This window comes from Anguilla rostrata, chromosome 5 (assembly GCF_018555375.3).
Source record: "Anguilla rostrata isolate EN2019 chromosome 5, ASM1855537v3, whole genome shotgun sequence".
Classification (NCBI taxonomy): Eukaryota; Metazoa; Chordata; class Actinopteri; order Anguilliformes; family Anguillidae; genus Anguilla; species Anguilla rostrata.
Window position 1 is genome coordinate 43,862,335 of NC_057937.1, and position 20,441 is coordinate 43,882,775.

Consider the following 20,441-nt stretch of genomic DNA (forward strand, 5'->3'; position numbering starts at 1 on the left):
CCAGGAAAGTCTGCCACAGCTGAGAAGTGGTGATGGGCCCAGCGTGGGAGCAACCTCATCTCGCTCGTGCCCAAATATTGCAACTTTTTTTCATTTTGTATGCGTATGGAGTCAATCCAAGTCCCCGCTAATGATGCACAGTGGGAGGACACTTCTTGCAGCGATCATCATCGATGCCTGAATGTGGCGACACCCCAGGAGCGTGCGACTGTGCGTGCTGACAGGCTGTAAAATTGTGAGCGCCCTTCCGTTTTATCCTACTTAAATGCAGCCTTCGTTTCTTATGTTTATGGCTAACAAATACCTGCTGAAAATTGAGAATAAATGGGGTTTTTCCTGCTCTTTGAGAAATCTCAAGATCTGATTTTGTTGAGTAGGCTTAAAGGCCTGCCATGGGGTGCCTGCCATAATGTGCAATCAGATAGCATGGCTTCAGAGATATTTAGATATTTTGCATTTGAACATAAAAATGGCTCAGAATTCACCACTGATTAGTACATCAGTAGTCTGATCTAAAAAAAAAAATGAATACAACCATGTTTTTATACAAAAATGTATAAAAGACAGAATAAACCTTACAGATAATATTAATTTTATTCAGGTTTTCACCATATGTAAATTGAACATTTTTTTACTTTGCAATTATGACAGACTTGAAGCGGAAAAGACAGATCATTTGAAACTGATGCTAGGGTGTCGTGTGTAATAGTAGATAGAGCGAGAAACAGACAATAATAATTATTATTTCAAAATATAACGAAAACATATTCCATGCAAATGATCACATAGGTTGTTGACTGCTGCTGCACACGTTAATGAATAGTGTGTATAGACTCCAATTTGCCCACATCCTACCGTAATTGTCTCCTGTCTTTTGCTTGCCATAAATCATCTTTAATTATAACTGAGCAAAGGAAATACTGCGTTTCTGTTGGAGCTTCGTTAATTTTCGGTCACAACTGTTTGTTGATCGGTCAGTACGATCACGGTAAATGCTTGCTAAAGCTTTTCCATCGATAAACCAGAGTGCGCCACTTCAGATTCTCAGTGGAAAACATAGGAGGGGTTTACGGTTTACATAAGCCAATCACAATAGACTTTACAGGAACATTGAAACATCCCTGTTACCAAGACAACACGGCGCACATCAAACTAACCTACAGGGTTTCGCTAACCGCGAGGAGCAAAGCAGGATTTTACTTGATTTATACGAAAAATAACTGTTTTGATACTACCACTGCCGTGACGTTTACCGCAGTTATGGTAAATGAACCATACTATTTTCATCTAATCTATCTAGCAGTAAATTTGTAATTTAAAATCAAATTGTGACCTAGCTAACGTTAGTCTAGTGTTGCGCGTCAGTTTACAGTTAGTTACATTTAAAGCCAGTCAATAGATTTTAAATTTATCATTAAAATGTATCCGGGACCGAAACAGTAAACTATAGTGGTAACTCATACAGACCATATAGTTTAGCTGGCTAGCTGCTGGCTTGTTCAGTTTGGCTTGCTATTCTGATAGACATTAGTTAACGTTAACGAGTCTAACGTTACCTGCGATATGTCGGTTCTAGCGTTTGCAGCCTTTCCATTTTCAATATCACATGTAGCTGAAATTAGCTTAGCTAGTCTTCCAGTATATAGTATTTGGTAGTGTTTAAGTTTACTTGGTTGAAATTGAGAGTAGAACCAGTATTGTTTCAGGTGTGTAGCTGTCTGGCTAACGTTAATGCACACTTGGAATATTGCCAACTAACGTTCGTTGGCCAATGTCATGTTTTACTTCGTTACAGACTTCGATGAGTCAGCGGCGTAACATGACACAGAGTCAACAGCAAAGGATGATCCTAGAGAATCGGCGGCAGGAACTGAACTACGAGGATCGGGTCAAACACATCAACCAGGAGAGGCATTTGCGAGCACACGTTCAAAGTGAGGACCGACAGGAGAAAAAGAGATATATGCGAAAAATGCAAGAGGAACAACACGAGAAACACATAGAAGATTCCCTGATTCAGGTACATTCACTCAATTGACTGATGAATTATTAGAAACTGAGTTACTTAATGTGGTGTTTTTAATTTGACATGATATTTTCTGGGTTATTTTCCTTGCATTAAAATAAAATACTGTGCTCTCTCCATTCAGGCGGAAAGGGAAAAAACTATGAGAAAGAAGCAGCTTGAACAAGAGGAGAGAATGGCTGAAGAACTGGCTCGCATCAATTATGAGAAGACTAAGGATGAAAAACTGAGACAACAAATTAAAGAGAACAGGTCATTTATACAACATGTTATTAAAGTGACTGGCCTTAATAAAGCAAGATCTATATGGGCATGTCAATAGGATTTTTTGGTTTTCATGAAGCTAACCCTTCCCTACCACCTTACACATATTTCATAAGGACAGAAGCCCGCCCTCGTAGTAATTGTTCGATTTCTTTGGTTTGTTAGCCTTGAGCTCCGCGAGTTGGAATTGAAGTTGAAGGCAGCATACCTGAACCGGGCGAGGGCGGCTCAGATTGCTGAAAAGGAGGCCTTGAAATGTGAGGCAGTGGTAAGTCGTTTCAAGCATGAGTGGTGATAAGGCTGTCGGCGTTTGGAGGATGAGAACTGGGTTAAATTAGCAAAGAAGCTAAATTCGTACACTGCACCAGTGATCATGTTTAATCATGTTCACAGAATAATGAATCAAACCGTTAAATCACCGAGCTATACCTCCTGAGTGGAAGATCCCATTGAGACACCTGTGCATTGTGCGTCACCGTGCACAGTGACTGGGGTCACTGTGCATTTTTTCCAAAGTTTCTCTCACCTGCATTTCAGTCATTCCTCAGCATAAGCTCATCAGGTGTTTGATTGCAGTGTTAGACAGTGATCAGTCTGATACGTCCTCAGTCATCCAAGTTGATAAGTCAATTGCTACTAAAGGATGATTGACAGCAGTGTTTCCGCACTGTTGCGTGCTGCATTCAGTTTGGATATTAGAACCGCAGACATGTGGCAGCAGCACATTTTTGTCGTCTTGTGTTATAACAGTTTTTGCCTACGCATATAATATCACATGCACAGCATGATGGAAAGCTATTCATAGTAATGGTTTGCACAGGGCTAGGCTAACTGCATGCAGCAGGTGCAGTACTTGAGCAGTGCTCCAGTGCAGTAAGTACAGCAGCTGACCTGGTAGTTCCCAGAAAAAAAGGGGAGGCTAACAGGGGGAAATGTTCGTGATAAAAGTGCATTTACGATAGGAATGTAATGTCTAACATAGCCTGTATGTGTGTAATATCAGAAGGTGGAGGCAGATTTGTATAGAGAGCAGCAGAAAGACAGAGAGCGAGTCTTGGCGGAGCAGGAGAAGCTGGATCAGAAGCGCTACGAGGAGATGGTGCGCTACAACTGGGAGCTCAATCAGCAGCTGGCGGAGAAGGAGAGAGAGAGGATGGAGGCGTACAAGGAGTTCCTCAAGGAGAAGCTCATGATCGACGAAATTGTCAGAAAGATATATGAGGAAGACCAGAAGTAAGTGTGCAGGCATCATACTGGGAGAGTGTAAGCTTAAGCAGCTTCTGCGTTTGTGATCTTTGAGTTGCGCCTCTTCCCTCCATTACAAAGACCACAGTCAAAAAGCTAATGGGCCTTTTCCACAGGGAGCAGCAGCTGAGACTGGAGAAGGTAACAGCCACCCAGCGCTACATTGAGGAGTTCCAGCAGCAGCAAGCCGAGTGGAGACGGATGGAGAGGGAAAGAATGGAGGAAGAGAACAGGCGCATTATGGAGTACGCCACCTACCAGCAGCAGAGGGAGGAGGACAAAATGGCCAAAGTCAAAGGACGCGAGGAGGACAAGCAGATTTTGTATAAGATGGTGAGAAAGTATCAACAAACGATTTGAGAGACTGAGTGGGTTTATCCAGCTAAAGCTCAGACTCTTGGGTCAGAAATCCTGACCATGCCAGGGCCAGCTGTGACTGTGAGTCCTGTGGAGCAGCACGCAGTTGGCCTTGGCTGAAAGTTAGACCAGGCTACAGCTAGCAGGGTGTTCCCCACCTCCTCCATCATACAGTAGCCCCTCTGGTTGATCCAACTAAAGCGTTCGAACTGGTGGACTGCAGGGTGAAATCCCCTGTAAATCCAATTTATGGAGGATTTTACAGTGACTGTATTTAAAATTGTGATTGGAAATTGCAAATTGGGAATGTAGGAGAAAATACAGGGATAAGAAGTTGGGGAGAGGGGGAGGTAACTTTAACCCTATTTCCACTAGTAAATGCATCTATCTGAAGGTGCATTGTGTTGTGCTTAAGTAGGAGCTGATTATTCTAAAACAGTTGAAACTGTGTCCTTCAGTCCGTTTGATCTTGTGTTGACAGCTGAGTGAGAAGATGGAAGCTGAGAGGCAGAAGCGTGAAGAAATGGAGCGCGTGCGCGAAGAGCTTTCTCTGGAGGAGCAGGCGGAGGCCGTCAGGCAGAAACAAATCGTGAGTGCACATTTCCTACCTTACAGCATCATGTTGTTCGGTTTTTACAAATCTGTTTACACTACAACTGTGGATACGGCAGGTATCCAGTGTTCATAGGGCTATAAAATTCAATTAAAGCGGTGAAGTTGCTCTTGGCGAGTAACACACAGGAGAGAGGAGTTCCCAGGGACTATTCTGAGAGGACGCTTTCATTTTAAATGGCCATTATTAAAGAGTCTTTAATTATTAAGGCCCTGAAGAAAACAGTTTTGCAGTTTGCACACGGGTAGATGGTAGCTTGCTTTTGACAGCCTCTGAGCAGGAGGTTCCAGCACTGTTGATTTTCCACTGTAGTTTTCGGGCTAGCGCTGAGCCTAACTAGATGACCTTCAACAGGAGGAAATGGAGAAGAGAATCCGACAGCGGATGGAGATGCAGAAGACCCACCAGGAGCAGATGGCCTTCAAAGAGATGCGGAAGCAGGCCGAGAAGGAGGAGGAGGAGACCTTCAGGCAGACGATGATGGCCAAGTTCGCCGAGGACGACCGCATCGAGCAGATGAACGCCCAGAAGAGGCGCATGAAGCAGCAGGAGCACCGGCGGGAAGTGGAGAAGCTGCTGGCGGACAGGCGGCAGCAGCTTCTGGCTGACAAGGTATGACATCACTTCCTCCCTCCTAGTATGCCTGCCAACAGGTTCTGCTCCTCACACAGCATCAGTGCGCTGCGGTAGGAGCAGCACTTTGGCGTGTCTTATTGGTTAGTGCTGCAGTGTGCGTCTTTGAGTAATCATTCCAACAAAGCAAGCTCTCATGGGTTGAACCAGCTCAATGGGCTGCTTCATGTGAAACGTCCACTGAAGTCACTGAGAAACAGGCACTTGTTTCGGCCAACAAAGGTTGCTTTATCAGCAAAGAAAATAGGTCTTGGAAAGCATGGTGTAACACGATGCTAGAAGACATTTATAAGCGATTGACCTGTTTAAATATGCATTTGTTATATTTAAATAATTTATGTTAAATAATTTCTACTTTACAAATTCTAGATAGGCGAGGTTTTTTGACAGCAGAACTCTCTGGTAAGTAGAAGAAAAAATGTGCAGATCTGAGGTGTAATTTTGATTTTTGTCTTTGAAGGAGCGCGAGGCAGAAGAGAAAGCCCTTGAACAAAAGAGGGAGGCTGTTAATCGGCAGATCATTGAGGAGGAGAGACAGAAGCTTCTTAAACATCATGCCACTAAACTACTTGGTTACCTTCCAAAGGTAAGAAAATAAAAAGTAGATAATCAAGGTCCTATTAAAGAAGAACCATTGTGGTTTATTCACGGGTGAACCAGGGAATGAATTTTGTCAACGAGTTGTCTTAACTTTGACCTTTTATCATTTGTTTACAAAGAGTTTCCAAGTTTGAAAGTTTCAGTATTATGGCAATGTTGCATTTTCCATTTTATGACTGTAAATTTTATGCTTGCTTCAGTGCAGAACAAAGCCATTGATTTATTCCATATTTCATAGGGTATCTTCAGAGAAGGAGATCTTGACCACTTTGATGAGGATTTTAAAAGAAATTTCCAGAGACGGGAACCAGAAGAATTTCCTGAAGATGACTGGGGAGATGTATGAAGAGTTGTTGTGTTTTTGTTTTACCACTAGGTGGCAGTCTTGTCCAAGTCCACATATTGTTCTTTACTATTCATAGCACGTTTTTTTCCGGATTGTTTTGTTTATGGGAATATAGTAGAACTAAGAAGAGAGAGTATATCCGCACACTGTTTTTTCTGCTCACAAAGTGATGTAATGGTACAACATTTCGACCTCAAAGGTCTTCGTCAGGGATGTACCTGACGTAGACCTTCGAGGTTGAAACGTTGTACCAATAAATCACTTTGGGAGCAGAAAAAACAGTGTGCGGATATACTCTCTCCTTACTGTTTTTTTATCCTGCACCTGTTAGAATATTTTGGATGTGCGTGCATTCCCTCGGACTGCAAATATAGTAGAACTGACAGTGCAATCACGCTAAAGGTAGAATATTCACATTTAAATGTATAGAGTGATACAAATTTTCATCTCCTGAGTACTACATTCTTCACTGGTATGGGACAAATTTGATAGTCTGCTAGTTGCACCATTCTGAAAGTGCCTGCTGTTAAAGCCATGTTTCTAGTTGCATAGTCTCACACTGAGAATAAAGATAATAGAATAAAATATTTTTTAACGTTAAAACATGGGATTTTCTTTATTTGAATGAACAATTGAAGCAAAAAACTTATGTAATACAGTAAGGGGTATAGTCAAAGTTCTGAAAGCCATTTCCCTCCCAAAACATATCTCTATGATCAGAAATAGCAGTGACCATGTGGTACTAAATACAAGAAGGTCTCAATAATAAATTCTAAGAAGTCTCAGACAGTATTTTCCTCTTGGAGACGGTATCAGTTGTAGAGCTACTGCATTCTCATCCACTTAAAAAATACAAATATTTTCCTCAGAGTTCTTGATTGTATAACAACTTCTATGATTTTCCCCAGTCAAGAGCCTTCATAAATTCCTCTTCAGTAAAAGACAGCATCTTTGCAGCTTCAAAATGCATCTGTCCAGACCAAAAACATTGCATATGTCAATGCGATTTCATTTTTACATGGAAATCAGCATCCTGCAGAGATCCTAGTATTTTACACAGCTAATTTAATTGGTATCTTACCTTTTGTCGTTTTAAAATATCAATAAGTTTAAGCTGTTTCTTAAATCCTGATATCAGTTCTGCTTTCTGTCTCTCAAGCTTCTTGTTTTCTGCCTGCAAAGCCTCCATCTTCTGGTGATCCTGATTGGCTGAATCCTTTCAGGAAAAATACTTGTTTTAAAATAAAGTAAAACATCAAGGGAATTTTTAACAACATCATCAAGAGCCAAACCCGAGTGGCATCTGGTGGAGGGTGCACTTCTTGCTTGTCCTAATGGATGTAGACATTGTTAATAGCTTTTACAGCTAGGTTTTAACAAAAACAGAATGATCACATCCCGTATTCAAATTACTGTTAGCGGAACTAGTAAAGTGCTATGAATGAAAAGCATACTGAATAATTAGTAACTAGTTGTAAACCTCACGGGAAAATGCAGTGACATGGGGATATGTGTACTGTAAACACTGTGTACTGTATGTGGTTACAGTATACAGCTGTATGGCTGCTACTGCTACTGTACATGTTAAATGCACAGGTGGAGTTAAAGGTATAGCCAGTACTGTTTTCTGCTATTGACAGAAATGCAGTTTTTCATTGGTTAATCGAAGCAAGGCATGTTTAGGACAATTCAGTCCTTCACGTCATAGCAGGCTTATTAATACATGATCTCTGAGCAATGCAGGGCACACCACAGGTAAGGGCAGGGATCATCTGCTTTGGTCTACCTTACTACTCTGCTTTATCTTGTTCAGTTCCAGCTTGAATTTCTCTGCCTCCTCCAGAGCTCGGTTGAGCCTGACCTCTGTGGCGCTGTGGTTGGTCGTTGCCTGTTTCTGTGTTCTCTTCAAGCTCTCTATTTCCTGTACAACATAAGCAAGAAGCAGCAGCTTTATTTCTGTTTATTATTATTAAAAAAAATAAAAATAAAAAAATAAAATCACAATCAAGGGGGGGGGGGGGGGGCATTTCATGCGTGTGGACATGTGTGGATTAAGGCCAACACAGCATCGCCTTCAATCTCAAGTGTACAAAAGTGGCAGTACATATCATTTCTACCTTACCAGACATATAACACACACATGCATTGAGTTTATGGGTTTCTGCCTTTCTGCACTCAAATTTCTGCATTCATTTTGGAAAATGACATGACAATCTCTGCCAATATTGGGTCTATTTAGCTAACTAACACAGTACTTCATTTTTTGATACAAGTCTATGTACAACAGGTGCCATCTAATGTTGACCTTTTCAGTTCTACATCTGATTTCTGGACACTAATTGAGTGAAATATTGATATTTACATGTAGCTACTCCGCTAAATGCTTTATGTAGCAAGCTACCTGGTCACATTATTCAGTTTAGTAAGTTGATTTCAAACAGTATTCTTAAATAATGTCACTTTTCTTATAAATATCATCTATACATAGTGCAATCTGGTCAGAAACAAAATCACAGAGATGCCAGGTACAAAACCTGACCAAGATGCAAAAACACTGGATAACTTGGATCCTTTTAACTTGCTAATTTTGGTTTATTGCATCTAGACCTATCTGCAATGTCTGTACCACAAATATTTGACAACTCTGATTTCAGATGCCTTAACTGCACTCCAACCTCGGTCAACACTGGGGCATTGGTATATTGGCATTTCTCAGAATTCCAAAGATATTTCATAAAAGCCTAAGCACTGTGCTATCACCAGGTGCAGCAGGGCTTCACTTTACAGAGCCCAGCGAACCACGTTAATGTAGCTGTGCCAGGAATTCTTCTGCCGTGGGTTTCATTTCAATCTACATTAACAATCTTGTCCAGGCTTAATAATGAAGACCTTTAAGTGCAGGACATTCAAACACTTCCATATTATAAGAACGTAAGAATATGTCATGAAAAGGACAGGCAATTCAGCCCATCTACACTCATTCACCTGCAGTCTACAGACTGTCCAAGACTACTGCTGTCTTGGAGGTGCTGTCTTATCAGAGGAGTGCATGCATTGAGCTGCACTGCAATCTGTGGGCATGAACAGGCAAGTGAGGCCATGTCACAGCTGATTATTCCTAAACAAAACGAGGGAAACATCACTGAACTGCTGAACTGAATGCTAAACTACCTCTTGTAGTTTCATTGCTTACACTTTTTGAGTTCAACCGCAGTAATCCATATCTTTTCAGTAAGTGTTTTTCTATAGTCTTCAAGCTATTTTTCACGTTAACAATGGGATATTGTTTGCGCTCACAAAACATCTAGACATTTGCAAGCATAAACTACTATTACATTGTATTAGCCAGAATGCTGGGTCTGAGTGAAGGACAGCTGACCTCAGACGCTGCTGAAATGACGAAAGGCATAGCTGCAGAATTCAGTGAGAGAATATTTAGGATGGCTGGGCTGCCTGACGCAGCCTGGCTGGGCACACTCAGATGTGGTATGGGTGCATGACAGTAGCCATGTTTTTTTAGCTCAGGTGATGTGTTTCATGCTGGCCCCTCTCTTCATGCCTACCTTTTGTAAAGCAATCACTTGATGCTGCAGCCCCTCACATTTCCTGCTGGAGTCTTCCGACAGGACTTTGTGCTTTTCTAGTTGGCTTCGCTGAATGTTGGTCATCCTTTGCAATCGGGCACGATCCTCCTCCACCTCCTTTATTTTGGCACTCAAATTGGCATTTTCATCATCCTGACTCAAACAAAAGCATTAGAGAGTAAGTAGGATGTTTTAATTGATTGACTTGAGAAAACCTTTTGTTTGTCTAAATTAGTTATCTAATGCTAAGACTCTGTTTAGAACAGAAAGGTCTCATAAGGCCCATTCACATTCTGTTTCTCAGCTATTTACAGCTTTTTAACCCTCTCTTCTGTGTAACTAAATAAATCAAATATCAAATCAAATAAATATATTCTGCTTTTAACCTCCTTGATTTCTTGTTGGACCTGTCTCCTTTACCTTCTTGTTATATTCCTGAGAGAGCCTGTTCACTTCTTCTTGCAACACTCGAAGTTTTGCCTTAAGAAAACGAATCTGAGCCTCTGCAAATATATTGACATAGAAGTATGTATTATCCTCTTGAAAAAAATTACAGCATAATAAAAATATCTGTTAAATTGTGTTAATCTGTGGTAATAAGAAATGGGATTACAGTATTAAAGTCCAAATAACAATGGAGTTATACCAATTTAAATTAAAATTCTACAAATAAAAATTCTGGAAGAAAATTTTAAAATAAAGTGAGCAGTTAAAACACACCTGAACCCATTTCATTACCAACACTAGGCATGACATCGTCATCAATATTTTCATGTGTTCCCCCTTCTTCCAGTTTCCCCTCAATGGTGCTTATGGTCTTAGCCAAAGAAAAGTCCACAAAGTCTTCAAGAAGTGCAACATCATCTGCTGTACAGTTTTTTGCTTTTCTGAAATAAAATGGGAACGACAGTTTAATTTAGACACAGATATTTTGTTTGTAACTGCAAAAATATTAGCCACTATTTGTAATAGTTGTCAGCACTCGATCCAATTGTGTCACCTTGTGGGACTACCAGCCACAGTCGAAACTGGAATATCCTGATTCGATACCAGATCATGTAGCCCATCCACGTACTAGACCAGTGGCTCTAACAGGCTAGCAGGACGAGCTCCCAACAGCCCCAAACTCCTATAATATATTATTCCTGTTGGAGCTGAAGTAGAGACATTTCCAGTGTTGCTTTATTTTTTTATCATCCCATCTCAATTTTAGACTTTTAGGTGAAAATATTACATGGGTTGATTGAATGGACGGCACAACTTATACTTAGCTTACTTTTCTAACATATTATCCACAAATACAGATGAATATTACTTGTTAATTGTGGTTACCTGAGTCATACATTCAATTTTATTATGCAATTAAATGTATATTCAATTAATAATAACAGTGACAAACGCATCAACATAAACACACAATGACAAATGAAACTTACTTCGGTGCCTTTTTTGTTCTGTTTCCAGAAGGAAGTGCAGTTTGGTGTGGCTTTGGTGAGGGCAGAGGCTTTGTCAACACCTTTTTGTTAGACAAGTAACAGGACATTTTATTCAGACTAAACAATCAAAATCTACTTACTTTTGCTGTACTGTGTGACATGGAGCATTTGCTCATTTTCACATATCAGTCACTTTAAAAGTTGTTCAATTGTAAAAGCTAGGAACTAGACAAACACTCACAAGGAATTCAAAGGAATTCTCAAGGTATGAGAAGAGGGAAAATTTTGAAACACTGAAAAACATTCCGACAAAGACCACTGGACAACTAAAGGAATTGCAGTTCGAAATCAGTTTAGCAAATAAGTTCCAAAACACTACTGAAACAATACTGCAAAAGCATCATATAGTTCTGGGAAATCCTTTTATAACTGAAAATGTTCTAAACAAATGCTCTATATGGTCTATAATTACAGTCTATAATTACACAGTACCTTTGCTGTGGGCTGTCTTGCTGAAGGTGCTTGTAGGTCGAGGTTCCTTAATATAAAAAGATAAGAAAATGTAAGCAGCAAGGCACACCTCTCACCAAGAATACAATTAAACATTTATTTTGTGTGCACCTATGAAACATGAAATCGAACACTAATGAAGTTTGACTGTCCTGAGGCAGATATTTATTACATTTATTCTGATGTACTCAATGATTAGATTAATTTATGTGAAGACATTAATCTGTAACTCAACAATTAATCAATCTATTTATATACAGTACATTTTATCCATAATACAGAAAAATGTCATATAATGTTCATTACATAAAGTCTTCCTTCTCATCCTCAATGCCAAGACTTAGATGGGAGGAGATCGGTCTTGATAACACTTCATTTTGTTCTCTCTGAGGGAAAAAAACAACAGGTTTGCATATTCTACCATATGGTGGGATCTACAATGACTCCTGGTCTTAATAATGATAAAAAGGGAAAATAATAGATGGGAACATCTGGCTAAGATTTGAAATGTTTATTTTTTAACTGATTTTAAAACTTGGTTATGTAATACTTATGTGAGCAAGGGCTGTAACAAACTGATTATTTGAATCTTTTTTTTTTTTTACCTGTGTGGTCAGTGAGAGGGAAAGAGAAAAAAGATTTTGCTCACTTACCATAACCTCTTCAGCTTGTCTGACAAGTTCAGCCGTTTTTGCTTCCAGCTTTGCATTCATACGCCTAAAAAGAGAATGTTGTAGCTCTAATATAAAAGACTATAAAACTGTGATTGTGTTTATTGCTGCAGTGAAAAGTCGATGAAACGCAGTCTAGGCATTCAGGTGAAAACCCAACATTTGGCTGAAAAGCCAAAGTTGTCTAGGATGTAGCCCTGCCATATATGGGGAAAAACCTTAGCTATACTGGTGTTAACCTAGTCCCTTTATGTAAAAGCGTCTCTCAACCTAGGCTTCTAGACTCTGACTTTTGTTCACGGTGAAAAAAAAGAAAGAAGAAACAGTAGTCTTTTGACTGAACACATTTTCCTGTCAATATATTAAAATACTAATTCACACATTTGAAAGGATCAGACAAGCAGTCATACTTGTATTCTTCCTCTTTGGCAAGCAAATCCACTGGAAGTGAGGTCTTTTGAGAAAGTGAGGAAGGCTGATTCATGAGTCTCTGACCTTGAGGCCTCTCTGTCTTTGATGACTGGGGTTTCTTCTGCTGGAGAAACAAACAAGTTCATAGTATTCTACCTTTACTGTACCTCCCAGCTTCTCTGTCTCTCTCACTCACACACAAACTCACATGCACGAAAGTATCTCATGTAAAAATAAAAGAATAAAAACAAACAAACAAAAAACCATCAAAACTACCCCCCCCCCCCCCCCCCCACGTCTTAATAATACCCTTAAATTTGCAATAAATAATGGTTTTAAATTCCATCACATAATCCATGGATTTTCCTAAACATAAATTATGCATTCATTAGCTTTCTTTAACAGCAACATTTGTTTCTTTTAACATCAACATTTGTTTTTGTTTTGATTTTTATCTCAATTTCAAAATAAATTCACACAGTAGGCTAGAGGTTTTCTCTATGGACTTCCGTATAGCTACGAGCCTGCCACACGTATTCTTTAATTAGGAAACATTAGCTAGCTAATTAACATGTTCTAGACCTGTACGTCTACACGTGCATTTGTAACGTTAGCTACTGACACAGGAAGCGACCGAACAGCAGTATTACAGACTGAAAGCTAGATATCTTATACGTAATCAGGTCAGAATTTTACAAAATATTCGTTAAAAGGCACCACTTGTAACGGACTGTGACGTTACAGATAGTACCTGAACAACGTTAGCTAACATTATTTGGCTAATTAGACGATAGTGGACTTGAGTTGCCAATGGCACCGCAGTCCCTTTCCTTTGCCAAGCAAGAAATTGATTAGCTATTGATTTAGTAGGCCCACCTCTTCAAATGAGAAACGTCTTTTTGCCTCAGCCATTTTTCAACCGCGGTGTAGAAAGCCCTGGCACAGGCTAAGTTAGCTATACTGTTTCATAAGAGCGTCACTGTTGCCATGCAACAGTTGTTCTGCATCCAGTCATCAGTTTCACGTTTTCTCTTCTCGCGACACAGTAAACTCAATACAGCTGGTAGTGGTTTTTTGAGCATTGGAAATACGTCCTGCTCAAGAAAGACTATGTAGGCCTGTTGTTATTGTTTGAAAGTCCGCACATTTACACGAATTATTTTAATTCTAAACTATTGATACATTCAGGGAAATTGGTGATTGTTTGCCAAATACCAGCTTTTCAGTATGTGGTTCACTGACGTTTACAAAAAGATTTCGCAGCATATGCACTGTGCAGATATTCACCAAAGGGACGAATGCTATTAAAGATGTATCGTATCCGATCGTATCGCTATCTGATATTCTGTCACCACTCCTCTGCATACTGCCCACTCCCATTTCTCCTTGTTGCTGTTTTTATCCTTACAGTGCGCCTGCGCCACCACTGCTGGCAGCAGCAGCACCAACATAGTCGAAGGCGTGCTAGTAGTCGCTCTCTGGGCTGCGGCGGAATTCTGAGCGAAGCGTGTTTTTCTATCGTTGTATTTATTTGTTTTTATACGCCTAAATTGTCTGATACTTATCTTGTGGCCATGGTTTGCCATCGTTTCAGCTGGTTTAACTAAGGCTAATTTTGAACTCTCAGCAAACGGGTGGGTCCGTGATGTACCACAATCGAGGAAGAACCGCTTTCTCAAGGTCCAGGTTGAGGCCTACTTGTTAAAGATCCCCCTCCTACCCTGCTGAATCTAATCGTGATGGCTGAGGATCAACAGCAACCTGGTCAGCACCCTAAGCCTAACTCGGGAATAGGGTCTTTACCGTCCCTTGTCCCTGGACTGCACGGAGGCGAGGCCAGTGCGTTGCAGCACAAAATAAAGAACTCCATTTGGTAAGAACACAATATCTAAATTATATCTAGCCAACGTTAGCTATCAAGGATGGTTACGGTCTGAAGTTTGTAAATAGTGGTGTGCTTGCTTGGTATGTTTTAAACTGACGTTACCTACCCAGTTAGTCAAAGACGCTTTAGCTAGCTAGGTAACAGGATGACAGTGTTGGGAGCTAGTAGCTGGTTAGCCAGCTAGTCTAAATTCATTTCCCCTTAGACTATTATGACAAGTGGTTGCCAACGCTATGGAATATGATATCGACAGTAGCCAGCTAGTTTGCTAGATAACGGTAGGTTGGTAACCTCTGAATGTGAACATATTAGACGAGTCTACTCTCAAGACAGCTAGTTGAACAGCAGTCCGACTAGAGCTGTTGTTGGATTGTTTAACTTGTTACAAGACCCTGGTGACTGTGGGCAGGTAGACGTTTGCTTTATACTATAGCTGACGACCTAGCGTTTGCTGACTAGTATTTACTACTTGCTTCCATGGCTCAATTCAGCTGCTACTACATCGCGACTAAGCATGCAGTAACTTTAAATTAGCTACCATTTGGTGACTAGCACAGTACGTAAGTTGGATGGTATATAGCTAACTTGCTAATAGTAAATGAGCAACGTGAACAAATAACTACCGTTAATCTGTGCAGGGGAAAACTCATAAACAACTCCGCTGCTTCAATCGTGGATTGCCAAATGAAATACTTGTAGCTAGGTAGCTATGAAAACTGATGGCTTGTATTTGAAACGGGCCTCTATCGAGAGTTCTTTGCTAGCTATCACATTGCATGATGTCATGGATAAAAAAGGCAAAGTAACTTTATATGGATAATTGAATTCTGTATGGAAAGGCTGCTTGGGTAAGTAGGTAGTATTAGCTATGTGTATTTGAAAACGCAGAACATCCGGGAAGCATCACGACGTGACCACTGTCTTTGTGACAAAGATGATTTGACATTGCTTATACTGCAGCAAAATCATATCTCTGAAGTTAACATGTTAGCCAGACAATACAAATTCGTTGTATCAGTATTGCTATCAAAATGATTGTGAATCCAATCCACTGCGTCCCGCATGCCGTGCATGAATGCAGACCGTCCACGCTTATAAGAGACTGAAGCCAGCAAGTAGTGGGGAAAATGCTGACACTATTATATCACTGCCTCCACCCCTCCACTACCACCTCCCTCAATTTTCGCAGGTTTTGATGTGAATTGTAATGAACGCTACTAGCTTTTGGGTTTCGTTAAATAAGCGCTGCCAGGTAACTATCGTTCATTGGCTAGTTTCTGTTGTTAAAAATGAAATGCCTCCCGAAATGTGAAGGAGACGAAGCAAGCACGATTATGAACACGATTGTTGTTTTGACACCACGGCTCTTGCTAGTATAAACAGAGCATGGGCGTAGATTCCCTCGTATATCCGTCACCCTGTTTTCACACTCTAAAGACAGTTCGGTTGTGCAGCCGCTCGTATTTGCTAAGACCCGATATTGCTGCCAAGAGCCCGCATACGATTGCTATATATTTACTCTCCGTTGTTTTATGTGCTATTGGGTTCCGGTATTACACTGCACAGGGCAGTGGCTTTCACAGAATTGATGTTGATTTATATGCAATGATGTCATGTACAACATTTTTAGGTTTCCCTAAGCCTAAACCTTTTAGGCTAGTTTTCCATGGGGTCAGATTTCTATATGACGGCTGTCTTAGAGATGTCAACTAATAAGTCAAGCAGAAGCCTACGGTTTCTACCTTGAAAATATCTATCATTGTGTTCTGCAACAATGCGAAGTCTGCAATATTTCAGTACTGAAATGTTTTGTAGAGCAGTATTTTATTAGCTTTAAGTAAACATAAGCATCAGCTCACCCTGTAAGGACACCACATCCCATGTATGATCATGTCAGTCATACGAATAACATCTATTTTTTTTAACAGAGAAGTGGCCTAAAAGTCAACTGCTGCTTTCTGTACTTTACCACTGAAACTGGGCTCTATATTGAGTTTATCCTGAATTCACAATTTTCATTAGATCTTTTTTTTTTTTTTTTTTTGAAGCAAGCCATATCACCATCTGATCATGATTATGCACACCTTAAACATAAAGGAGAAATTTATCCAGGTTCACTTTTTAAAATATGCTGTCCTTTACCTGTATTTTGCTGATACAAGAAATATTCATGCTAAAATGAATAAAAAGACGTTTTTTCTCTGCAGCCTCCTGTTTAGCCTACAGTCTTCCATAATGCATTTATTCCATGGCTGCAATTATGAAAGCACCATGCATTGCAGTTTGGGAAATTAAAACGAACAGATCTTGTGTAAAAGGAAAATATCAATGACATTGCTGTGTACAGGGACTAAAAATGTTTAGCTTTTGTGTAAACTTCACCTTAAAATAGTGGCTTCATAATAATGACATGTCAACAAATCATATTCTAAAGCTGCAGTGTTTCCCCCAGAAATTGTTTTGGGGTAGGTACTTTTTGTATAGGGAGGGGAAAAGAGAGGTACTGATGAGAGGATACCCTTTTTGTTATTTACCAGCGTAATATAACCAGTTACCCAGCATTGCATTTCACAGCATATTTTAATCTGCTTTCCCCCCATGAGATTCTGACACATACCACCTAGTAGAAGCATTTTATTTATTTATTTATTTATTTATTTATTATTAATATTATTCAATCGCATCAATTCAGGTTTTCTTTCAGAGGAAATTATTAGTCCAAATGCATGTCTGTCAAGTTTTATTATCAGTATTAATGAGTTTGCCGTTTTATGCTCTGTTATAGGCGATGAAATGCAAGGTCAGTTGCCACATATGTCTCGGATTCTCATGGTGTCGTTAAAGAAATCAGACTCACTCATTTGACACAGTTAGCCTCTACCCTGTGTTTTTAATGACAGGCTATTTAATAAAGTTGTCGTCTATAAAGTCAGTATTTTAGATTGGTAGCTACAGTATCCTTTTGCTGTGAAAGCATTTAGCTGAAACAGTGTATGTGATGCTAGTCTTGCCCAAGAACCTGCAGATAGCATCAAACAAAAGCTGCGGTATTTCAGATTCTGGGGTTGTGCAACATGGTTAGGAAAACATACTTTGATACCCATTTTAGGCCTCTCATTTAATTTGATGTTCTCTGAGGACTGATATAGCCTGTGCTATCTTTTTTATTACTCGACTTTGATATTGAACGCTGTCGCTCATCAAGTGTATTAATTTGAAAAAAATTTGTTTTAAGTAAAAAGTTTACTTTTTTCGAAAGTTAAAAGACATTAAATTGATTAGCCTTAACGCTAACATCAGCTTGCTCTCTATCAAAGCGTATCGGCACAGATCTTTGACAACTGCTACAGCCCTGTATATGTCTACTGTACTCGAAACAACATGTAATAAACACATAACCGGCTGTGGAAAATATTTAGCTTGGTGGATATTACTGCATCATCTACAGAAAGTTAATTCCTTGATATTCTGATCGCACGTGTGGGACAGTATGCTGCAGGGACCACATACGCTGCTATGTTAGATACTGGCTATGTTGGATACTTCTAATGAAGTGATATCGGATATTGTTTGTAACAGTCTGTCGTTGTTGAATCGTAAATTTAATCGTAAGCCTGTTTTTTGTCTTTTATTAACGGAATGTAACAAGTACCGATTTCTGCGTTTTTTTTTCCCTTAACGTTGGATTTAGGGGAGCCACACCACCTCTCCTATTAAGTGCTATGGGAAACCCTGAGCTCTGTGATGAATAAAATGATTTTTTCAATTATTTCTTTCTATATATTGTAAGAAAATATAACAAATTACTATGTTTGTAGTAAACTTCTGGGTAAACTTCAACTTAATACGGTGGCTTCAGAATAATGATACAAATATTATTCCTTTTATTTTTTGAAAATTTGTTCAGTCATTTGAACTCTGCTGTCAGATTCCTCATGACTAAGGCTATGATTTCTGGAATCTGTAATTACACATATAGCCTGTGTACATATTTTTTTTATTGACGTTGGCCACTGAAAGCAGTAGCCTAACTACAGCTGAACCTGGTGTTCTTTTGGCCTCAGATTTATCCTCTCACTCTGCATTGGGGAAAAAATTCAGTGTGTACTTGCACGTCACATGTATTTATAAACATGTTTATAAATACATGTGTTGCATCCCATTGCACAGAGTGTTCATTTATGGTAGGGAGAGACGCTGTGAACAAATTTCACAGCCTGTCTACCTGCCCAAGATAAGCTGGCATTGAGATCATAAGGTTTTTTCATGTAATCACAGGATGCTGTTTCTTTGATGTGGTTTCCATATGGGGAAACAAAACTGTGGGGATACAGTGATGACACAAAGCCCGTTTAACTGAAAGGTAAAAACAGCTTTTTGCCACGTTTGTGAATCTAAAGGTACAGGCCTATATATATACGCTCAGAAGAGCCAGGTTATGTACCGCTATTGTTCTGCATATACAATACTCATTCTAGAGTCTGGTGACATGATCATACAGATTGGCTATTCTTGATGGTTTCATGCCCCCCCGTTACTCTTGAACTCGAAACCTAAAATGACTGTTCTGTTCAACCCTTCCTACTTTTTAGCAGACGTGCGATTCACATAATGGTGTGAACTCATGTGAACCAAAGGGAGTCATGCCGGACTACCACTCTGTGAAAATTCTTTGTTGAAAAGTTCTCAAAATTTCAAAAAATGAAATCAAGACTTGAAAGTAATTTTCTGTGCATTCCGATGGAGACACATTAAAGTGTGTTAAAATTGCAGATCATCTTTGACGAACATATTCGTGTTATGTAGAACTCATGTCCTTTGAAGCTGAGCTGAATCCATATTTCACTAAAATGGTTGTGGTTTAGAATGGGATGAAACGAGCTGATTCTCAGACACTGAGATAATTTCATATTTTGTTATTGTTTGCTCTGCAACACACTGCCTATCGCCTGCATGGACGTTAAGGGTCTTTGAATGTGGGTGGAAAGGGAATTTGAAATGGCTTCAAGTCCTTGAATTGCTTGCATTGGTGAGTGTTGGAACCCTCTGAATAGCACTTTCCATCTGTCTTTGGGATCTCAGAAGAGTCTGTTTTCTCATAGTCTAAATAGTCAACATTAATTCCTGTCATGACGTTACCATTGCTTTCACTGTTAAGGTTGTAAACAAGTCAAATTTTAAGACTTTTTTCCTAAATCTCTTTGAATGTGTGCCAATAAAAAATCATTTAATGGAATTTTATTTAATGTTACTTTCTCCAAATTCTTGTCTTAACATCTGGTTGATACTACCGATTCCAGTGGCAGTCAGCTGGTAAGTCTACCATTTATTAATGCACGACTGCGAGGCTGTGCTTGTATTTATTAATATATTTGACTGAATGCAGTGTTAACAAACGGCTCCTTAAGTAATTGAGATTTGGTTCCAGTACTCATTGGAAACAACTAAGAGAATATCAGGCCTCTTTTCGTGAGAACATGATTTGATTTTCCAAAAATCCTGTATAACCATGGAGAGGGAGCCTTTCCATTTTTTGTATTCTTTTTTATTTTCTTTTCTCTAAGTTCGGATCCTGAAGTTGATATAGTCTACATTTCTGCAAGCTCATTGCATTCAGTATTTGAAGTGCTTGTTTTTTTCCCCTGTATTTCACCTCTGTATTTCTCTTTTCTGCTACATCATGGATTGTGCAGTTGAGTTTGTAGTGCTGTCCTATCACCGCAATGGTCTCTGTCTGTTTGGAAGACTTTGGTAGACTAGCTTACACATCCTCCAGTGTGCAAACAGCCAGGCACAGCGCTTGACCAACAGCCCTACGTGCACTGCTTCATATGGCAGGCAACCAATCAGACGGAGGAAT

At 39.7% G+C, this 20,441-nt stretch overlaps 3 protein-coding genes across 11 annotated transcripts in view; 2 read left to right on the forward strand and 1 right to left on the reverse strand.

The window, feature by feature from the left end:
- Nucleotides 1-1,101: 1,101 nt before the first annotated feature.
- On the forward strand, nucleotides 1,102-6,687 carry mns1 (meiosis-specific nuclear structural 1). Its single transcript, XM_064336409.1, has 10 exons — nucleotides 1,102-1,263; nucleotides 1,796-2,020; nucleotides 2,151-2,278; nucleotides 2,456-2,558; nucleotides 3,294-3,523; nucleotides 3,652-3,868; nucleotides 4,374-4,481; nucleotides 4,860-5,117; nucleotides 5,599-5,724; nucleotides 5,977-6,687. The coding sequence occupies exons 1-10, from the start codon at nucleotides 1,261-1,263 to the stop codon at nucleotides 6,082-6,084; spliced, it is 1,506 nt and encodes a 501-aa protein (XP_064192479.1). The 5' UTR covers nucleotides 1,102-1,260; the 3' UTR covers nucleotides 6,085-6,687.
- tex9 (testis expressed 9) lies at nucleotides 6,670-14,091 on the reverse strand. Of its 8 annotated transcripts, none has more exons than XM_064336411.1 (12): nucleotides 13,984-14,091; nucleotides 12,696-12,817; nucleotides 12,268-12,331; nucleotides 11,921-12,000; nucleotides 11,597-11,642; nucleotides 11,105-11,184; nucleotides 10,389-10,555; nucleotides 10,089-10,171; nucleotides 9,648-9,821; nucleotides 7,871-8,005; nucleotides 7,166-7,300; nucleotides 6,670-7,054 (listed from the first exon to the last, which is right to left on the reverse strand). In XM_064336411.1, exons 1-12 carry the CDS (start codon nucleotides 14,074-14,076, stop codon nucleotides 6,977-6,979), a joined length of 1,257 nt encoding a protein of 418 aa, XP_064192481.1. In that variant the 5' UTR covers nucleotides 14,077-14,091; the 3' UTR covers nucleotides 6,670-6,976. The 8 variants fall into 8 exon arrangements, with proteins under 8 accessions (XP_064192481.1, XP_064192480.1, XP_064192484.1 ...); XM_064336410.1 differs by having other exon boundaries at nucleotides 12,696-12,820; XM_064336414.1 differs by lacking the exon at nucleotides 13,984-14,091 and adding an exon at nucleotides 13,573-13,952.
- Nucleotides 14,092-14,132: 41 nt separating this feature from the next.
- Nucleotides 14,133-20,441, forward strand: part of LOC135255348 (DNA-binding protein RFX7-like) — a 43,945-nt gene continuing 37,636 nt past the window's right edge. For both annotated transcript variants that reach the window (XM_064336407.1, XM_064336408.1), the window contains exon 1: nucleotides 14,133-14,569. In XM_064336407.1, coding sequence (XP_064192477.1) covers nucleotides 14,436-14,569 — 134 coding nt within the window. In that variant the 5' untranslated portion in view covers nucleotides 14,133-14,435. The remainder of the gene's footprint in view (nucleotides 14,570-20,441) is intronic.

Coding starts and splice junctions, on each gene's coding strand:
- tex9 (XM_064336410.1), bottom strand. CDS start 14,076: ATGGGAGTGGGCAGTATGCAGAGGAGTGGTGACAGAATATCAGATAGC. Junction 12,332..12,695: donor GCCAAAGAGGAAGAATACAA/GTATGACTGCTT, acceptor TTCTCTTTTTAG/GCGTATGAATGCAAAGCTGG. Junction 7,055..7,165: donor ATATTTTAAAACGACAAAAG/GTAAGATACCAA, acceptor TGGTCTGGACAG/ATGCATTTTGAAGCTGCAAA.
- mns1 (XM_064336409.1), top strand. Junction 2,021..2,150: donor TAGAAGATTCCCTGATTCAG/GTACATTCACTC, acceptor CTCTCCATTCAG/GCGGAAAGGGAAAAAACTAT. Junction 2,279..2,455: donor CAACAAATTAAAGAGAACAG/GTCATTTATACA, acceptor TTGGTTTGTTAG/CCTTGAGCTCCGCGAGTTGG.